The sequence below is a fragment of the Peromyscus leucopus genome, chromosome 6 (genome assembly GCF_004664715.2).
Source record: "Peromyscus leucopus breed LL Stock chromosome 6, UCI_PerLeu_2.1, whole genome shotgun sequence".
Lineage (NCBI taxonomy): Eukaryota > Metazoa > Chordata > Mammalia > Rodentia > Cricetidae > Peromyscus > Peromyscus leucopus.
Window position 1 is genome coordinate 56569129 of NC_051068.1, and position 21237 is coordinate 56590365.

The 21237-nt window shown below is 44.9% G+C and overlaps 1 protein-coding gene across 4 annotated transcripts in view; it reads right to left on the minus strand.

Moving 5' to 3' along the window:
- The window catches only part of Fnip2 (folliculin interacting protein 2), a 118959-nt gene that overhangs the window by 82395 nt on the left and 15327 nt on the right, over nucleotides 1–21237 (minus strand). For 2 of the 4 annotated variants that reach the window (XM_028880107.2, XM_028880105.2), the window contains exon 1: nucleotides 647–2658. The exons of the other annotated variants lie outside the window; for them this stretch is intronic. In XM_028880107.2, coding sequence (XP_028735940.1) covers nucleotides 647–822 — 176 coding nt within the window. In that variant the 5' untranslated portion in view covers nucleotides 823–2658. Of the gene's footprint in view, nucleotides 1–646; nucleotides 2659–21237 lie in introns of those variants that run through there. 4 annotated transcript variants of the gene reach the window in all.

The following is a 21237-nucleotide window of genomic DNA, read 5'->3' on the forward strand; positions in this document are numbered from 1 at the left end:
ATGTCCTCCTCTGGCCTTCATGGGCACCGGGAATGTAAGAGGTCCTCAGACACACATGCGGGCGAAAACACCCTTACATATAAATCAATCATCAATCAAGAAACGAAGTATACGAAGTAACCAGAAAGAATGTAAGTAGAACAGGTCCAACTGTACCCCTTATAAACTCACTACTAAAGTTGGTTGGTCACGACACATCCTTCTCAGGAAAGGCATTAGTCAGAGCAAAACTGGCTTCTCGCTTGGCACCCAGCCTCAGCACGCACATACCTGGCCAGCCACCGAGTGGAACTCCAGTCCTTGTCCCTTCCTTTGTGTGCTCTGGTGCTCAGAGCTTTAACTCTGACCTTCCAAGTGCAAGCAGTATCACCCAGGGTTCCAGACAAGGCCACAACCATTTCCTTAGAAGTTGGCCCCAGCAGAGGCAAGAAAAACTTAAGGTAAGATGGTAACAGAGCCCTAACAGGCAATAGGATACCTGCGCCTACATCTCTTCTACAGAGGAAAAGACTTGTTTCTACAAACCAACAACCACATTTCTCCTATGCAAAGCATCCTTGCAAACACAATTCAAATCAATGGAACTTCTCAGAGGCGAACTGAAGTTAGTATTTCCCGGACGGAAACAGAAACTAAACTTTCAAACCTGTGGTCGTGCACTGCGGGACTCGGGTCCCTTCCTCCTCTGGCACATTTTGGAATCTTTGCACATACGAGTGTCTTGAAAATCCTCCCGGCACCAGAAGTGGCATCAATCACACATCTGGCTGACTCCTGCTGGCCCGCTGGCCAGTTTGTAGCTTTTGCTGTACCACCGCACATCTCCCAAGAGGCATAGATGCTCTTCAGTGGGTCCTGACCATCAGTGTGGACTAGAGCACTCTTGAAGTTCCTTCCTCATCCGAGGGATAGTCTGCAGTGACCAGCAACAGCTCCGGTGTAAAGATCATTTCACTCCCTACACAGCACGTGAGACAAGATACTACTAACTTCCTCTTTTAGAAGCTTTAAAAAAAAAAGGTTCATTCATCATGTCAAATGAAGTCCAGGACGACTTCTAGAAGCAGAGGTATCCACTCCATTATAAGATCTGCTCTCAGTCAACGGGTAGTAAAGCCCACAAGCACAGCTCTCTCCCCACCTTTCCTAAGCCTATACTCCAGTGTTCACAACAGGCCCTGCAGCTTGCACTGACTCACACTATCTGCATCCCGAGCTGAGTGTATGCAGCCCTCCCTCTGCTAGTCACGAGAGCCCAGCTCATGTGGCTCTGGGCAAACCTTCAGCTGCAAGGTTGCTCTGACATTGGCCACGCCACTCCCTTAATGGCTCTCATGTGAGTAAGTATCAGCTGACAGTCCCTACTCCACAACCTTGCGAAACTAGCCATCGACAGTGAAGGGTGGCTACCCGCGACGGCCGGAATGTAGAACTTGATATATGGAAGGAGACTTGAGTGGGACGGGAAGCAGAGCAGGGCATGCTCTTGCCATCATATGAGGTGGGGGTGGGGGGGGGTAATGATAACGAGAGACCACTAATAAGAAAAATCCTCCTCATTTGCACTGAATTCCTGGGCACAGTCAAGCCGAGAAAGTCTCAATTACCAGAACACCACAACAGTTCTGGCTTCTGACATCAACATTGCTCACCTGGGTATGAGGATGTTATGAGATAAATTTGAGGCTGTGGTCCAAGGGAGAAAATGTTCTCCTTTCAGAATAAAATCCACAGGTCCCCAAAACCCAGATCAAGTCTAGAGAAGAAAGCAACTACACAGGTGACATAAATTCCTTTTTCCTGGAATCTGGCTGAAGAAAATACCACTGGCTCTGTCCCTAAGGTCTGGCGAACCCTTGGATGGCTCCGTGGTCACAGTCTTAAAATGTATCTTGATACAAGCAGTCACATTTCACTCCGCTGATGCAAGAAAACTAATGCCGGGCATAGGCCTCGGTTGCCTTAAAACGCTTCACACGTTGCACGAGACAGGAAGCTCTCCTACAAAGATTCCCCCCAAGCAATCCAGATTGCAACACACAGGGAAGACAACGTGTCTTCTCTGTGGCCATTGCTAAACTGATGGTATCAAGATAGGCCCAGATTAGGAGAAAATGAATTCATTTTTCCAGGAAGGGGCTTAAGCTTTACCTCAGGGCCACAATCTGGTCATGGGTTCTTTTTTCCTTCAAACTATCTAAAATAACATTCTCTTTTCAACAGAGAATATCCAAATATTATGAAGAGAGTTCCAGTTCAGGGGACAGAGCATCTTGGGGGCGCAAATGGTCTACTAAATACCAAGTTCGTGTCTCCCAGACATCTGATCTTTAGACTAAACTTACCGGGAAATGAGAAGGCAGGCACAAGACTGATAGGAAAATACTCCCCCCCCCCCAAAAAAAAGGGCACAAATCCTGATTTGTAGAAGCAGAAGTGCTAGGGGAATACACCTCACTTTTTTTTTCATAAAAGATTTTGGGGGGTTATCTGGTAGAGTACTTGACTAGCATGCCTGAGGCCTGACATTTAATATCCAGCAGCACATCAATTGGGAAGGAAAACCACATCAAATCTCAGCACTGGGCAGGTAGAGGAGTCTGAGACCAACCCTAAGATACGTGAGGCCCTATCTTAAAGGGAAAAAAAAAAGGCTTAAAACTTCATTATCACAGCTGGCGGTGGTGGCGCACGCCCTTAATCACAGCACTCAGGAGGCAGAGGCAGGTGGATCTCTGAGTTCGAGGCCAGCCTGGGCTATACAGTGAGTTCCAGGACAGGTAGAATTACACTGAGAAACTGGGGCAAAACACACGCACGAACGCCCGTACACACCTTCAGTCTCTATCAGATATTTACGTAGGATCTAAGGAAAGATCATAAAAAGAACCCAGGGTCTCTACACATGCTAAGCAAGTATTCTACCAGAATTATACCCACAGCTCTGTCATGAAATTCTCAGTATCTATTATACACATAACTTAGTAGTTTAGCCACAAAAGTGATTATTTGCAAAGTAATTCCAGAGAATGTCATAGATACGCATATTTTACCCCTTACCCAAGTAGTATATATAATAATTTAAAACAAGAATAACAGATAAAGATAGGCTTACAAATGGCATGTGGATGAAATAAGGGTCTGACTGCATTTGGACGAGATTCTCTTAAACAGAAACTAACACGAGGAAGGAACCGCACACCTGAGAATCACTTCCTTAAATAGAAATGGTACCTTCCCCAGGCGAATCTTCCTGATTCTTTGTTCTCTGAGTTCTTCTATAACAACTTTAAGCACACTTTTAATGCCTACTGCATGCTTATTTTCCTATAATACATGTGTGTAAGGATGCTAAATAGATCATAAACTCTTAGCATATTAAAAACTAGGTCTTGTTATTCTTTGGACCACAGGGAAAATTTTTATTTTTTACAGGTGGATGCCCTGTAGACGCTTCTGATTGGCTTCATAAGCACTCCATATTTGCATTAAAGCTCTGACACAAACCGACCTGCAGCAGTCTATTTCTGTGGCAGTCTGATGTAGAGTCCCAGGAGATGGGGGCTTCAGTACTACAATGTACATATATCCTCCCCCTACTACAGCCAAGTTCCCGCAGAGGCCTTGAGATCTTGTGGTCATTCCAATCAATGTGACTCACATCATGTATTATGAGAAAGGACATCGAAACTTGCAAAAATGTGAAAGTGACATTTCCTCTGTTACAATGTTCCTTAATCTTTAATTCTGCAGTCCAAAATCTGATAAAGCATGATATAATATAAAATAAGTAATATACAAAACCACACTGTCATACTTACATCGGAAGCCTCTTTTCTACCCCCAATTGCCTTACAATTAAATAAGAATTTTCAAATTCCTGCAGTAAATGGAAAACAACTGTATCACTACAACCGTTTTCCTGAGACATGAGAGCGCTCGCAGGGTAGACAGAACTAAGAAAAGGTATATTGAGATCTTCTGAGCCCTACGCTGCTGTTTGTAAAATCACCTTTCTCCTGAAATGGAGTCATCCACTTACGCGGGTACTCGCGCTGTGGCGCATGGCCGTGCTGGGTAGCCTATTCTGAAATACTAAAAACACGTATATTATTACAATTATCGTCAACTCCACCTGTAGTCCTACTCACGGTGGACTTCTCTACCTTCCTCACGAAGCTCATCTACACACTAGAAACAGTCACCTAGAGCTCCACTTTAGGAATTCGTCTGCAGTCACTGAACAGACCCACAGCCCAGTTCCAGCTCAGTACCCTGCCCAGGGCCTCTGCCGCCACCACTGGCCAGGCCCTAGCACAGCAAACTTCGGGAGATGTTAGGAGCAGGGCCAGAGAGGACGGAGGTGCGTACCAAGAAGCACACCACAACACCTAAAAGAAATGGACTACAGGTTCAAGTTTTGGGTGGGAGGTTTGAAACCAGGACCTCACAAATGCTAGACGAGCATTCTACCCCTGAACACAGTCCCAGCCTCTCAGTTGTTTAAGCTGCTGTTTTACTGTTTCCGCTCACAAATCCTAGGCACTGAAATGGTCCTTCAAGAGCTGCAAGTTTCTATCAATGAACAGCAAGCAACACTGCTACCACTTAGATGGCAAATGTACTTCGTGGGCCTGCCCAGTCCGCCGCCTGTGGTAAGAACCTCTAATCGCCCACAACGCTGTGATGCAGACTCCTCTCCCAAACCACTCAGTACACTGCTACAGGGTCACCTCCACTCTAAGACTGGACAGCAGAGGAAGGTGAGTTTCCCCCGCCAGCTGTAGAGTTAGGAGAATTAAAGGCAGAAGAGTTGCAAGTTAAGTACTGGTGCATTTGGGGGGCTCTTTAACCTTACACTGTTTAAGGAGAAGCAGTGCTCACAGTACATCATGAAAACCCAACTCAAAAGCCACAATGAAGAAATGAGTTAGAAAAGAGAAAAGGGGCTGGAGAGATGGCTCAGGGGTTAGGAGTACTTGCTGTTCTTGCAGAGGACCCAAGTTCAATTCCCAGCACCCACATAATGGCTCACAGCCCTCTGTAACTCCAGTGCCAGGGGCTTTGACACCCTCTTCTGAAAGGCACACATGTGGTATGCAGACAAAAACCCATACAGATGAGTCAAAATAAACATTTAAAAAGAAGAAGAAAAACCTGGCTCAGCCCCTGCCAAGTACTCATATCTAATAAATCTATTTAAACAGTCCTTTGCCAATTCACATCATCTTCATGAGAAACCAACAAACAAAGCCACAGGACACGGTGTTACATCCAACCCTTTATTCTATCATTCCCTCTCTTCTAGGACACCTTTTCCATCCCCTGAGCAACTGATGACAGAGCTGTGAGATTTCAAAATGTGGTGTCCAAAGCAGACACCAAGGCATTAAAAGGTGCTCTGTCTCCATCTCAGTATCGGAGATGTGAGCACTGAGCAAGGAAAACACGTAGTTGTCTATGTATTATAATTCAGAATGAAGTGTATTGAGATCTTAAAAAGGAATGCCGGGTGTGGCCGCACACATCTGCAATTCCAGCATTTGAGAGGCGAGGGGCAGGAAGGTCAGAAAGTCAAGGCCATGGGCTGTAGATGGCTCGGTCAGTAAGTGCTTGTTGAGCTCCATCGTTAGTGCCCTCCTAAGCGCCAGGCACTGCAGGCATGCCTGGGGTCTCAGCACTGAGGAAACAGGCAGGCCGGTCCCCAGGCCTTGCTGGCCAGCCAGTCTAGTGAATAAGGAAACTCTGTTCAGCGGCAGACATTTACCTCAAAAAATATGGTGCAAAGTGATTGAGAAAGACATCTGAAGCTGAACTCTGGCCTCAGAATGCACGTGTGTGCACGTACACACACAGTTCCAGGTCATCCTTGGCTACATAGCAAGTATGTATGAGGCTAGAGGTACCTTGAGTTACATTAGACTCTGTCTCTAGAACAAAACAAAACCCAACACTCAAGGCCCAGGCCTGAAATCCCAGCTCTCCAGAGTGAGAACAGGAAGAGGGTCAAAAGTTCAAGGTCATTCTCAGTTACATATCAAGTCTGAGGCCAGAGGGAGACAGAGAGAGGAGGAGAAAGAGAGAGAGGAGAGAGCAAGGTGTCACAGTAGATCACAGCAAGTGGACTGGGGACAGGAAGGGTAAGAACTTTTGTTACAGTGTGCTTTAGGAAAAGGGCTTCAGAGACGGATCCAGGACGGGAACGGAGCTGGTCAGAAACGCGATCAGAGGTAGTCGGTAGAGCCTAACGACTCGACGGCAGCCCATCCACACAGTGCAAGTTCAGTATGTAATTAAAAAAAAAAAAATTCCCTGCCCGTCTGGGACACAACATACCCGATACCATCTCAATCCGTCAGACAAGCTTGACAGTCAGGAAACTTGGAATATACACAAATTCAGTTGGACTCCACAGATAATGGCTAGCTAGATTCATGGAGTGCTTATTCTGCATGCCAGGAATTGTTCTCTGGGTTTCTCTTAATCACAGGAAGTGGGTGGTGGCAAGGTCATCTTTTAATGGGTGGGGAGACCAAACGGAGAAAAGTGAAAGAAGAGCTGGACATGGTCATGCACACCTGTAGTCACAGCTACCCAAGAGACTAAGGCAGGAGGATGACAAGTTTACGGCGTGCCTGTTCTAGGTAGTGGGCTCAAGGCCAGCCCTAGGCAGCTCACTGAGATCGTGCTTCAAAAATTAAAATTGCACTGAGTACAGAGTGTGTGGCTTGGAACTAGGGCTAGCTCACTTGCCTGGAATCTGCATCACGAAGTTTCCAGCACCATGAAAGGATAAGACGGGAGAAGAGAGGGTGGAGGTGGGCAAGAGAGAGAAGGGCAAGAAAGGGGCAGAAACTGGGAGAGGACAGAAGGGAACAGAGAAAGGGATGGAAGGGAAGGAAGGGGAGCTGAGGGAGGAAGAAATGAAGGAGGGAAGGAAGAAATGAATGAGAGACAGAGGGAAGGAAGGGTGGGAGGGAAGGGAGGGGAGGGAGGGAGGGAAGAATTGACCCAAAGCTTGTAATGTATCAGTGTATCAGAGGCTGGGCCCTGACTTAAATACAGGCACCCTTGCTCTTGAGTGAGCATTAGGCACCCTCACACTGCTCTTTCGAGAGATACCCACCTGGGCGTGACCATCTGTGCACACCACTGGCTACCACCGCAGCGAGTCAAATCCTTTTTCTACCACCTTGAACCCTTGGCCTCTTGTTTGGATTCTAATCTAGCACTGAGGACAAGGTGGCCCAGTCATATGCTCTGTGGGTGACTAAGTCTCTTGCCAGACACCTTGCCATGAACCCTGCCCTGCTCCCACGTCAACATCCCCATGGGATGCCTGCTGTGCTGCCACTGGACTTGCCCGGCTTGGCATTCAGGGGGTGGCTGGGGTGCAGGCTCCCTGGCTCTTCAGCAGGATATTCTTCTTCATAGTCTCTGTCTCCCTCTCCTCCTTCCCACGCCCCTCTTCTCTCTCCACCCCACTGCAAACAAAGTTAGCTTAAATGTACACTAACAATCACCTGGGTTTACCACTTTGACTTCAAATAGGCATACTTAAGGGTTTGTTTTTTGTTTTTCTAGTTTTAAGCACACCTATAATAAACTCCTGCTTAGCACTATCAAGCTCCGGGGTCATTTCCTCATCACAGAGTTTTTTGGGTTTTTTTTAAGTTACATGAAAATCCATGATGACCTATGGTTTCTGAAGCTATGTTTGATGGTATGTGCCTAGCATTCTAGCATTCTGAGGGCTAAGGAAAGAAGATTGTAAGTTCAAGTCCAGACTGAGCTACATAATGAGCTCAACGGCAGTTTAGCATATACAGTGAATTCAAGGACAGCCTGGGCCACACAGCTACCTACAAAGACCCTGTCTCAAAGAGCCAACAGAAAAGCTGCTCTGTTGTCCCTTTCTACCCCCACCCCCATACTCTGCAGAGCAGCCATCAAAGCCACTCAGTAACTAAAAGACTAGTGTGTCTTCACAGAAACCTGGGACACAGAAAACCTCTTCTACAACACTAAATAAAAAGAACAAGACTCAAAGCTGTATGCACACTTTGATATTGCGCATATTCTTACTAAAGTAGAAGTAAATATCAGAACATCTTGAAGGAGCCAGACTGATGCTACTTTTCTTTTTCTTCTTATTCTCTATTTCTCCAGTAATATGTACTTATTATTTACAAATAGATAAAACTTTGAAAACATTTTTTTTGCCAGAAATGATTCCTTGATTTCTTGATTCAAGTGCACAGGAATTAACCCGAGCCACTACAATTCCATGGACAGCTGAGAAGAAAAACCATAAGTAAGCATTTAAAAAGCACTTGCCCTGTTAAGGGCACAATAGTATTCACACTGTTTTATCCTTCACCATAACTGCTACCATTAATATTTATTTAAGTCAGCCAAAAGTGTAGAGATGCAGCTAAAAACAAAATGCCAGAATTCCTTTCATTTGGAGACTTTAATACTAAGCAGCAATACAACACACGAGGAGAAAAAAAACTGTTGAATTATAATTATTGTGTGTGTGCCTCCAAGTGTGACAGTGTGTGAGTGTGTGTGTGTGTGTGTGTGTGTGTGTGGGGGAGAGAGAGAGAGAGAGAGAGAGAGAGAGAGAGAGAGAGAGAGAGTGTGTGTGTGTGTGTGTGTGTGTGTGTGTGTGTGTGTGTGTGTGTGTGAAGGTCAGGGGTCAACTTGCAGGAGCTGGTTCTCTCCTTCCACTATGTGGGTTCCAGGGGTCAAACTAGGTCCTCGGGCTTGGTGGCAACTACCTTTACCCTTTGAACCGTCTCACTATCGCGGGAAATTTTTAAACTATTTACTTTACTTAAGAAAAAGAAAGCAAGAGAAAGCAAGCTCTTCCAGGGTTATCTGAGGAAGTGCCTGTCTGCTGATAACACAGGACTGAGAAAAGCTGAGAGAAGGCTGCAGCCTCTCCCAGTCTAACGCATGGAACAGCGGCCCTGAGAAGAGCTGTCATAAAGCTCTAACTATTTTATTCTCATACTTTATCATAAAAAAGGCACCAAGGGGAAGCTGTTAAGAGGTTGTCCCAAGAGTGCAGTGTCACCGTACCCAAGAGGCACTGTCTGAGAAAAATAACTGGCCCTCTCTGCAAGCATTAAGATAGATTTTCATGGGGGTTGTTTTGTTTGTTTGTTTGTTTGTTTGTTTTTTCTTCCTTTAAGGTCCAGAATCAGAGACTTCAAACTACAGTCTTCCTTATGTATGATTCTTGCAACCTATTCCTCTGTTTGGGTAAAATTAACAACAGCCATACTTATTTTAAGATTATGTTAGGAGACTAAAGAGACAGCTTAGTGGTTAAGAAGACTTGCTCTTGCAGAGGACCCATACGGAGGCTCATAACCAGTTTCAGGGGGTTCAGTGTCCTCTTTCTGCCCTTCGAAGGCACCAGGAACACACATGGTGCACAGACATACATTTGAACAAAACACTCATACACATAAAATATAGAGAAATTATCAACCATGAGAAAACATTAGCAACAAATATTACATAACTTTTAAAGTTTAACTCTGATGTCTGCAGGCTGTCACCAGCATTTGGACCTTAGCAAAGACATCAATAGTCCAGTCCTGTTTAGAAAGTTGGAAGCTAAGCTATTGTTGGGTTGAGGCCATCATGTCCGGAATCATTCACAGGTCTCTCATTTCCTGAAAATCATGTGAGCAGGGCACACAGTTACAAGTACACAGTATCCTGGAGAGCAACTGTAGAAACTGAGTCCAGGCTGGCCTCAAATGTTCTATTTAGCCAAGGATGACTCTGAATTTCTGATCCTTATGCCTCCACCTCCCACGTGCTCGGAGTACAGGTATGTGACGCCATGGCCAGCACTACCATTATTCTTATCAGAATCTTACCACTTGGGGAAAATGTTTGGAAAAGCACCAAACAGAGAATGCTAGAGAAGCCCCACTTCTCTTTTATTTGGAGGCAAAGCTGAAGCACAATCAACTTCTGCACCGATACTTTGCAACGTGCAGTTCATTACTGAGCATGCACCACAGAGCTCTATATATGGCCAGGGTCATAAGACAATGTACTGAGAAGTATCAGTTCACATGCTCTAACCACAGCTCTAGTTTTCACCATGCTGGATCATCAGGGAGACAGACCCTCAGTAGCAAGCCTTATTTTTCACAACCCTCTGCACTCCCTCACAGGCTTTGTGCTACACACACCTGTCCCACATTAGACCTGTTCCCAAGACCCCCTAGAGAGCAGTGTTTTTGTGAAAAGACCCCTCTTACATTTAAAACTTTAGGACAAGGGATGGCACTCTGGGCCTTGCCAGTGTTAGGCCAGAGCTCTGCAGCCGGATTCTGAGTGTGTTTGGTTTATTTCTTTTTTTTTTTTCTTTTGGCTTTTTGAGACAAAGTCTCATTTACCCCAAACTGGCCTTGAACTTGCCATACAGCCAAGGATGGCCTGAATTCCTGATCCTCCTGCCTTCTACCTCCCAGGTAGATGCCACAATGCCTAACTAATATATATATATTAAGTTTTGATATAGGGACTTGTTATGTAGTCCAGGTTGGCTACGTAAGACCTTAGCTCAAAACTAAATAAATACTTGTTAAAAGATGACTCTTTCCTGTCCTCTTTCCATTTTAGATTGACGGGTAACAATCATGATTCAGATCATAGCATAACTAAAATTTAAAAGCTCCCTGGGTAAAAAATACATCACTAATTAAGAAAGACTCTTAACCTAATTTCTTAATTTAAGTTCTAATGGCAAAAAGGAGGGGCGCTATATCTGCTGCTTAAGAATATGCAGAAATCAATTTATGAGAAGAGAAATCAGGGAAAAGGATGTTGAACTGTGAATCAGCAGACACATCTCTGAGTAAGTGCCTCATGGTCAGCCTGAGTACCAGGAACCCCAGCAGGCAAGGGGGTCACCGTCATCTGGGGCCCTGTTGCTCACACCAGGAACAGAAGGTTGGGCTGGAAGGCAAGCTACACCTAGTTCTGCCCTGTTACTCACTGTCCATGTGACTCGGGGAAACTACTCCAACGTTCTGAGTCTAGCCTCCTCAGCTGTTGACTCTACCCAGGCCCTTTCTAAGGGCTTCGGAAATGTTAAATGTCAGCGGCTGAGGACTCCTCGGAAGCCCTATGCAGCTCCGGACAAATGGGATGTTCCGTTTGTCCGTGCGCACGAGGCCCAGAGTACTCACTGTTTTATATGATAACGGCTCAGAGACAGCAGCGTGGGATTCACACAACACAAGACCAAGAGAAACAACCGGCCCCAACATCTGGCAAATGATTGTACTAAAAATCAGTCACCTCCTTACTTCAATCCCAACCTCTCAAAATGCATCTGGTTCTCTGGACTCTCCAAGAAATTACACAATCTAAAATAGACTCTGCGCGGTCCACAGAGAACAGTAAGCTGAAGATCAATACAAGTTGGAAACATTCTAGCTATGAAATAACTAGCTTGCAAGTTAATTGTCTCTTCCACTGACAAAGGCCCCTTTAAGCCCCCCTCTACCTCTAATCACGGCACCCCAAATCACACCAATTCCTCCTTCTGAAACACCTTCCTTGTAACTTTCCAAGTTACTAGACCTTGTAAGCTCACTCAGCAACAAACCAAAGTCATCCACCCGGTAAGAACTTCCCACAATGCCCTGTTCTGAAAAGATGCTCCAACATCCACCGTAGTGAGACAGACAGGACTTGGAAGGATTTGCTTCTCAGACTTCAGAACTGCCTAGCTACAACCAGGCTTCAGCCCTTCCCCGTAGGCGTCCCTTAGGACTGTCTCAGTCCCACACTGTCCCGGGGCATAACTGAGGCAAGGACATTTGGACTGTGCACAACTGTCATAAAGGGCTGTGTGGAAGCAGTGTCCACTGACAGCAAATCCTGGATTTCGACTTCTCCACCACCGTTAGTTAGTGCTCTAGCTGACACTATGAAGTGTGAGTCTCTCCTCACATCTCACCACATGGCAGCGTGTTGTCAGGCTGTCCACTCTGGCTACCTGAGCTAGGGAAGGACATTCTCAAGAACATGGACTACATCTGAAACTGATCAGTTTTTAAGACCAGGTTGGCTCCAACATTCCTCCCATTTCACCCTCCGGAGTCCAGGGATTACAGCATGTCACCGTACCTGGATGGCTTAGAAGCCATCTCCATTCACACTCGACACATGTTAAGTTCCAGCAGCCGTACGTGGCTATTACACTGAGCTGGGCAGCACAGGTCAAGTCACAAGGACGGCCAGTGTTTGCCTCTGTTCCACTTCCAGCTTCCTTCACTGAGACCAGTGAGGAAAAAAAGGAATCCCAACCCCTGGTGAGTAGCAAAGCGCTTGATGGCCGAAATGCAGGGTCCAAAGTTATCAGCGACAGTTGGGAGGAAGCTGCCCGTCTCCCCAACTCCTACACAAACAGAACTGAGAAGAATCGTTACCTCTATTTGCTGGACCATCAGTCGTATATTCACCAGACTTAAATACCGTAATAACGAAAATCATATGACAAGGGAACCGAAAACTGAGCCAGGAGATGACAAACTATACAGTGTACATCAGTCTCACCCTCTGCAGGGGGAGGGGCTCTCTCTGCAGTCCTACTGTGGAACACGGCCTTGCGGGTTACAAATACACCAGAGTGAACAGGTGGACCAGCAAGGGCTCCGCTGTCGGTACCCCACAGGAGTGTGAGCTCTGTGCGTTTGTCAACTGTAGCTCCCTGAAAGCACATCATGTCTCACTTCACAGCCTCTTGTTAGAATCTAACACAATTCCTGCAATACAGAAGGCATTCAAAAATATTTGTCAGCAAGAACTATACCCAAAGTTAATTCTGCCTCCTCTCAGAGGAAGACTGGATAAATCGGTGTCTCTGGGTCTCACCGTCTCTCATCTCCAGAGGGACAACGCTCCATCAGTGGTCCCAAGACCACCACCTTTTACCTATCTTCACACCTCCTGCGGATGGGGTGAACTGCACTTTCTTTTCTCTTTTACAAACTGCAGAGCATGTCGGGGAATGAACGGCTGACAATCCACATTGACAGTCTGAGCAAGGAGGTGTTACAACTTGTAAGCTTAGGGAAAAACAGCAGAGAGAAAATTTCCAGAACTTCACAGCGGTTGATAAGTAGCAAAGGGTCTGCATCCCACATATGCCAACATACAAGCTGTTGAGAGAGACAGACAGACAGACAGACCAATCTCAGGCCAGCAAGGTTGCCCAGCTGGTAAGGGCACTTGCTACCAAGCCTGGCACCCTGAAGACTCTACATAGTAGTCGTAGAGAACCAACTTCCACAAGTTTTCCTTTGACTTATACACACACCCCACACAAAATAAAATTTAAGTAACAACAAAATGAAAAACATTCTCAATGTAAAGGGAACATCTAAAGTTTAGAATGTTTGTAGACACTAAAAATAAAAATAAGATTACAATGAGAACTAGAAACAACATGTCTGTCGGTATGTGGGAGGCCCGATCCCACTTTTACCCCAGGGTACTCTTGAGAAGGTAGGAGTGAGAAATATTTAGATAGAAAGAGGGGAGAGAAACAGATAGATAGCTTAGGAGGGTCTGGATCCTTACTCACCCTTCTGTCTCTTCAAAGGGGCTTTTTATAGGAAAGCCAAGGGGCGGAGCCAAAGACCTCCCCCTAGCACAGCCAAGTGCAGACCCTTCCAATCACCTGGGAACCCACCCATGTGGTCAAGCCACCCTCTAATGCAGCCCTGCTGGGTAAAGCAAGCTCAGATCTCACTAGGAAATCTCTGTGGGCCTCCACATCGGTGCTTAGGAGAAAGCACCAATCCCTATTAAAAACAAACAAACAAAAAAACCAACTACCTTGCCTCACTTACTGTTGGCCTCTCCACCTTCCTCTCCCACCCACACGTCCCCCTTTCCCTTGGGCTAGGCTTTCAGAAAACTGGCAACATATTCTAATAACGATTCAGTTATACAACAAAACACTACTTCTCTATCTAGAAGAGCCGTGGATCCTTATGGCTGGTTTTGTCACATTCCTACCTCCGTCGCTTACTAAGACCTTTCTTAAATCATAGACGACACGATTGAGATAAAAGAGAGTCAAGCAATACTACTTGAACTTTTCCAAATAGAGATGTACACGCTTCGCTCCTTATTAACAGAGGACCAACAGACGACGAAAACAATATGCGAGATATACTGAAACGAGAGAAAATTGTTAAAACGAAGGGCGCTTCAGCTGAAGCAAAGAGACCTAAACTGCTCAGGAAGATTCCTTGCTGATCACCCTACTCCAGGGACTCCTGTGTCTCACCTGGTGTGCAGAGTCGCTCCCATTACATCTCTTGACAGATAGGATGGGTGGATAAACCTTCTCATACAACTTGAGTCCTGCCGGCATACCTGTCAGGCTCTAACAGACTCCGGTAATATCGCATTGTCAGTCTAATCACGAACACAGAGCAGCAAGGCCACATAGGCACCAGAACACTCAGTTTCCCCGCTCTCAAGAAGTCCATTCGGCTTTCGACTTTGGCGGTCTTAATTCTGACTTCGCATACCACTTAGTCTAGCATAATCGACATTCAAGGACCCTCATAGTATCAAGTGAGGGGTGGTGCCCTTGCTGACCACACTTCAGCAGACAGAAGGGCTAAAGGATACTGGACAGACTACCGTGCCTCTTGCTTGTCGCATTTGGAGTAGCCGAGACTAAACTCCCGAAGCATAAACTGATTAGTCATTTTACCACATCTCAGATCCATGTGTACGAGTGATCAAACAGTCTATCTTTGCTATATAGACGATGTCTTGAGGACCATAACTGTCTATTAGTCAATGTATGTACATCATCGCACTGTGAAAATTTCCACAAGGACCCTCAAACGGGAGGAGTCTGAAAGAGCTGCTCATGTGAGAGAGGAGCACACTGGAGTCCCTCCAGAGGACGGTAATGTTCCAAAGATAGACCAAGCTCTACCAAATTCCTTGAGTGTTTTGTAAATAGACTCAGCTCCATTAAAGAGCGACCCTGCCTTTTTATTTAAAAAAATTCATATGTGAGAACCCACTGGGGTATAAATCAAAGCAAGGCCTAGAGAGAGCTCCACCGCAAGAAAAGGCAGGACCTAGCGTACGCGAGAATGAGCAACTAACCAAGGCAGTATATCGGGTACTTCCCAATCGACCATGGCGCACATAGATCCCTACCTTCCTCACTCGGGTAACATCCGAGAGCATAGACAGGATGCAACTGAAATTGGATACCTGACACCCTAAGGTCGGCAGACTGATAAAACTGACTGAAATCACTGGCATTGTACTGTAATATCCTTAGAGAACAGAACGCTCACGAATAAGGATGCATATATATATGTCGGTGATGTGAGAAGATCATAGGAGAATGACACTGAGCATTTTGAAAACTAGAGAGTGTTGGCTTTTCTTCAGCCAGACCAGGGATTGGGGTGCAAGGGTGGAGAGGGGGAGGTTAACGATGTTTTCTATGTCTAACTCTTTGTCTCTGCGTGCAAACAGCAAGCACCATGGAGCATATAAATACTAGTTTACAATGTTTCGCTCAATAGCGAGTCGCAACAGAAGGCACATGCCTAATAAGGTGAGACCACGGAGGAATATCGTCTACCTTTCGTGATACTGTGGCTCGCAGAAGCTGCGCTCCGGCTGTGACGCTGGAGGTACTAATACCTCCAACTATCACCATCACGAGCTTACACACCTATCAAGCACATCATGATTACTCACACATCAACAGACGACACAAAACCCTACATATTGTTAGTCTGACCTTCAACGGCAACCACAAAGCCGAACTGCTAGTCCTCGAGCAACGTGTAGCTTCAGACGGAAAACATAAGTCACAGCTGATGGCCGTCGTCAATCTTCTACTTCTCACTGCTATTTCTGTTTGACCGTTATAATACAACTGACCAATAGACAGACCATGAGGAGCAGAAAGGGTTTACTTCTTACAATGTTAAGTCTCATCATCGGAGGAGCGATAAGTGAACACTGAGGCAGAACTGAATACGCAGAGATAAGGAGGAAAATGCTGCTTCTGGCTTGCTCTCCGCTGGCTTGTTTCAGATAAAACTACGCTTTTAATTTATACAGACCACGAGCTTGGCGCAGATTCACATCGCCCTAGAAAGGTACATAACCCACAATGCGGCAAATTGAAAGACCTGTGCGCCCACCTAGTTGTTTGGTAAAATTCTCTAAGGACATTCACAAATTTATCTAATTACAGAGAAAGAGACAGTCCACACACACATGCCCACGGGCGATGTACATGAACTGCAAGAAATCTGGGGTTGTATTCGATTCTACTCTCTTCCAGGGTAGAGTGGTCACAATCATAAGGACTTAACCCAAAGATTAGCCATCAAGGCTGGGCTGCAACACTAACTTGGATTTACTACACAATTGAATAGGCCTAGTTGTGTGAGTGACTCGTATGGGTACCTGGTTGCAAGATGATTTCAATTTCTCTGAGGTAAATTTTGCCTACAAGGTTGTGCAAATAAAAACTCATTATGCTAAATAGAGCAGATGACATCCTAGGTATTTCTGTTCAGACTGACCGTATCTAAGCTCTGAGCAGCAACCACTGCTGCAAGGTAAGACCCCCAAGCATTCGCTTGCAGTTTGAGACCCCTGTACCTGAACACGCGAATCACTCCGATCTCACAGCTCCAAACCGATTAGCCGCTTGCTCCCATATCCTGGGCTGCAGTTGAACAAGAACAAACACACAAAAAAAAAAAACGAGACCCCACCGTGTCGCATGCACGAGATCACTACGCCTCAATTCCACTATCGGCAGGTACCTGTGGCAAGATTCTTACCCGCTCATCATAATCATTTGTTTCACCGTTCGTAAATAGTTGAGCATCTGTAAGCGATCTAAGTGTATTTGGTGAGATAAAAACATTGGGATTTGCACCCTTATATTATGTAGCGCAATAGAGAAAAATATTTTACCATATAAAGAAGACTATGCCCAACCCAATTCAAAGTTCAATGTCACACTATGAGGTCTTAACGTCCATGTGTACGGGTGAGTAGTCTTTTAGTGCAGAGTGCAGCTTCTATTGTGGCAACTAGGAAGATCGAGCGTCACGGTCGGCAGGTACACATGGGATAATTCATCTGGTCTTTGAGCCGTGTTCCGCTTGATAACAGCAACGCAAGTTTCACCTAGCATCTAGTAGAAATGAAATCTTGCTTCTGGTCCTGCTTGAGAGGCAAGAATAGCTCCGCAAGATGACGCTCGAAGTTACTCTTGCTTTTGCTTCCTGCTAGCAGAGTATGATTCTCCACATATCCCCTTGTCGCCAAGCTGAGAGAAGCAAATATTCTTCATAGGATTTGCCCGTTAAAACAAATGAAGCATATAAATGAAATTCAATGTATATAATTAATAGTAGCGGTACGCTCTCAAAAGAGACCACCTATGACATGCACATTCCTTCAACATTACTATAATCCTTTCTAAAGTGAAGTGTGATCCACAGCGGTCACAAGAGAAACAAAAACATAGTATGAATGAACTTCTTTTAAAATATCAATTAAACCATAAATACTTAACTAATAAAATCCTCGTCTAAAATTTTTCAACATATAGGAGGTTTATAGTATGATTAGGATGTAGTAAAACAAAAAATTCCTGGGGGAGGTACAAATGTCTGAGGGATTGGCGATAATCTATAAGTAAAGCTTTTATGGTTAATCAAACTAGGACAAAATGAATTATAGCTTCCATGAAGCTCAAGGTCAAAATTGGGCACGTGATCATCGACGTCACTGCAGGTGAGAATATGAAATGCTCTCTCACCTCCACGGTGGAGCAGCCACCAGAATGTGTGCCCGTAGCACAGGACGACTCGTAATAGCACAGTAATACCAAACAAATAGACGAAACATAACATTTTAAATTTTTTTTTTTGGTATTCTGAGCTTTTGTCAACAAAAGATTTCTCTTTATTCAAATGTGTGCTGTGCGTGTGACCTAGCAGTATTCATGAGAACCTGCAACTGAGACTGTGCAATCCCTGTGCCCTCACAACGAGAGGCTACAGCTCAGAGTCCCGCTCAACGGACAATTTATCCCAATAGATTCCCTTAGGTGACTGATATCCTGATTCAGCGTACTGAAGCAGATCTGAAGGTAATACCCAAGCCGCTTTGAGTAATCCGGAACCGGTCATCCGCAGCGCATAACTGAAAATCTGACTTCCATGAATAGCTTACCTATCCTGTCTTCTTAAATTCCAGATTTAAGATAGCTTAATCTCTCTTATGCTTATGTTCTCCTCTGAGGGATCGCTGTTCTACATCTGTTTCAGCTTTTGAGAAACTATAGCATAGGTCTTGTATCGCTCGTTCCCCCTGGCTAGCCCATAGAATATCGACTATGTAGCATTCCAGGCTAGCCTCAGACTTGTGCAATCCGCCTGCTTCCTTCTGCCTCTTCACTAGTGACATCTAGGACTTACCATGGCATGATAATAGCGACATGTGAGCATCCCCACTCGGCATAAATTAAGGTAGTTCTTTGTGTTGCTAGAGTATTAAAGAAAACTAAACAATTTGTTAACATCATGCAGTAAGCCTCACTCCACTAGAACTGTGAGAGGACTACTTCTGTGCAGTAGTGATAGAAGTGAGAACAGTGTACAATCATATACATAGGATGTGATGTTACAATTCTAGAGCGTATCCTGGTCAGTAAACACGCAGACGATCTCTACTATCGTCCGATGCATTGTGCCTACTAAAATGACCACCCCAGAAGCCCAAGCATCAAGATCAACCGGGACTGGGGGCAAGGGTGTCGTGGTTAAGTTGGTAAAGTGCCGTGCGTGCCGGGCGGGCAAGACCAAGGAAAAGCTGGCAACGGCACTGGATACTGTCAACCCCATCTAGACCTGTGGGCAGGGATCCGGTGTTTCTCCCGCACCGCTCTGCTGCACCCACCCGTCCAAGCAAACATTATGGATTCCCCCGTGTGGTCCCGTCTAGTATCTAGAGGTGGAGAGTATGCGTCACTTAGTTTATAGTTCGCTGAGCCCCACGAGATTATGGGTAGTTTCTAGAGCTTTAGACAGGCCGGGTTGCATAGTAAGATACATCTAGTTTGGAGGTATAGAGAACATCCATGTGAATCACTACGGCCACATTGGGAGGACTGAGATGGCTCCGGAGTGACTATGAGTGCAAGTCTCTATACTGCTCACTGGAACATATCACAGAAAAATAGGCCTCTAGTGCAATGAAACATGACGAACAGAGACAGAGGCAAAAGGAGAAGGAGCTTAAGTACCAAGCTACAAAGAACATACTCCGACGAGAAAAGTACCACACTCAATATAGTGTCAACCGAGACTGAGGGATTAATCACAACCATCGAACTAAGCATAGGAATGTACGAGTAAGCCAAGGGAAAGATCACAAATAAAAAGAGTTCAGCTATGCTAATGAGAGGAGATGAGAATTCATGGTTTAGCCCGCTGGAAAGGAGTATTTCATCGTACGTCTATACTGTCCTGTCAATCAATGACAGCCACGGAGCAAATCTGCACTAACCAGTGCAAAACAAATACTACAGAAGTAACATGACTGGACAGTTCCATTTCATGGATGTTATAAGTATGATATTATTCATACGCATAACTACATCATTTGAGTATGGGGAAGTCATGAGGATCAGGAGCTCTGATATCCCCTTACTATATTACTTATCACTAAAGTGAATTCTATTTATAGCAGTTCCTAAAGGCCAGCTGCGTTCTATATCTGAAAAGAGTTAGTCACAGAATACAAAGATAACAAGTGCTTCATAGGTTCATTAGACATGGGGGCTGGGTGGTGATGAGGAGGAGGAATACCTTTCCCAATAACAAGACCAGAACTCAGCATAGCATTATACAGATAAAATCAAAGAACGTATGTAAAGATCTTGCAGTATGCTGGCGAGAGAGAGACGCTATATTGCCACGCTCTACGCAGTGACGACCTTCTGCTCTAAAACAGTCAAATAATTACTAAGGTCTGACTGGTCAACGATAAGAGTCAAACTGGACCAAGGAAGTCAAGTGCTAAGACTTTGTTTTATAATTTGTAATAGTACTTCTATTATATGTGCTCGCTGCTGTTGTACTGTTGTTTTGCTTATTAAATTCTTTGCACACGCCTCCTTTCTAGACGCTTGTAATATACCAGAAAGAGGATATTGGATAAACCCAAGCCGTGGATTATCGGATTCAGGTTTGAGTCACAAGCCCTGGACTGGAGAGCACTCTGACGTATGAAACGACAAAGAAACGGCAAGAAATTGAAACTTCTAAGAACATCTAAAGGTATACATTAACGCAGCGGAATTTTTAATGTGAATAAACGGACCGCATCTGAAGATCATGTATTGAGAAAGTTTTCCCCAAATTAGCGAACCAACAGACTAACACTAAATTAAGAATGTTTCTGCTGAACAAAAGAACTGTCAATGATATAAGCAGGACACAGACGAGGCCGGTACAGAAGTTGCAGTGAACACTTCTTATCACTATATTGAAGACCCTCGGGTGAAAGGGTTTAATAGCCGTAATGAATACATAAAGATAAGTTACAATATATATCTTCCTAAAAGATAACAGAGAGTATCTATATATATAATAATCACGACACAGAATGCAACAGTTCTGATAACGAAATACAATGAATAAAGGGCTGGAGAGTGTCAATTGTAAGGTTAAGAGCACCTGACTGTTGCTTCTCAGTAGGTTCCTGATTTCAATTCCCTTATGCACCGTACCATATGGTGCTCTACAACATTCTGTATATGTATATGTTGTGATCGCTTCGGTGCAATCACTATATAATAAAGATAATCTTTAAAAAAAAAAAAAAAAATACCAGAAAATAACTATCTAGCCGCGTTTGCTTGCGCTCTAAAAGCATAGTTGCATCACTGTGTTGTTTATTTTACAGACTTTCAAGGGTATTCTCTAGCTGTAGTAAATTTAAGCGTTTACAGAGATAGGCGGGTTTCCCCAGAATGTCCATTGCACACCGCACTTGGGAGATCCCGATCCCCTTTGTAACCCCTGCCTGCACCCCCTCAGTCACAAGCGGCCCCCCTAAACATTATCCACTTTTCTTCTCTTTGAGTCTTCCCCACACCTCTCATACCAC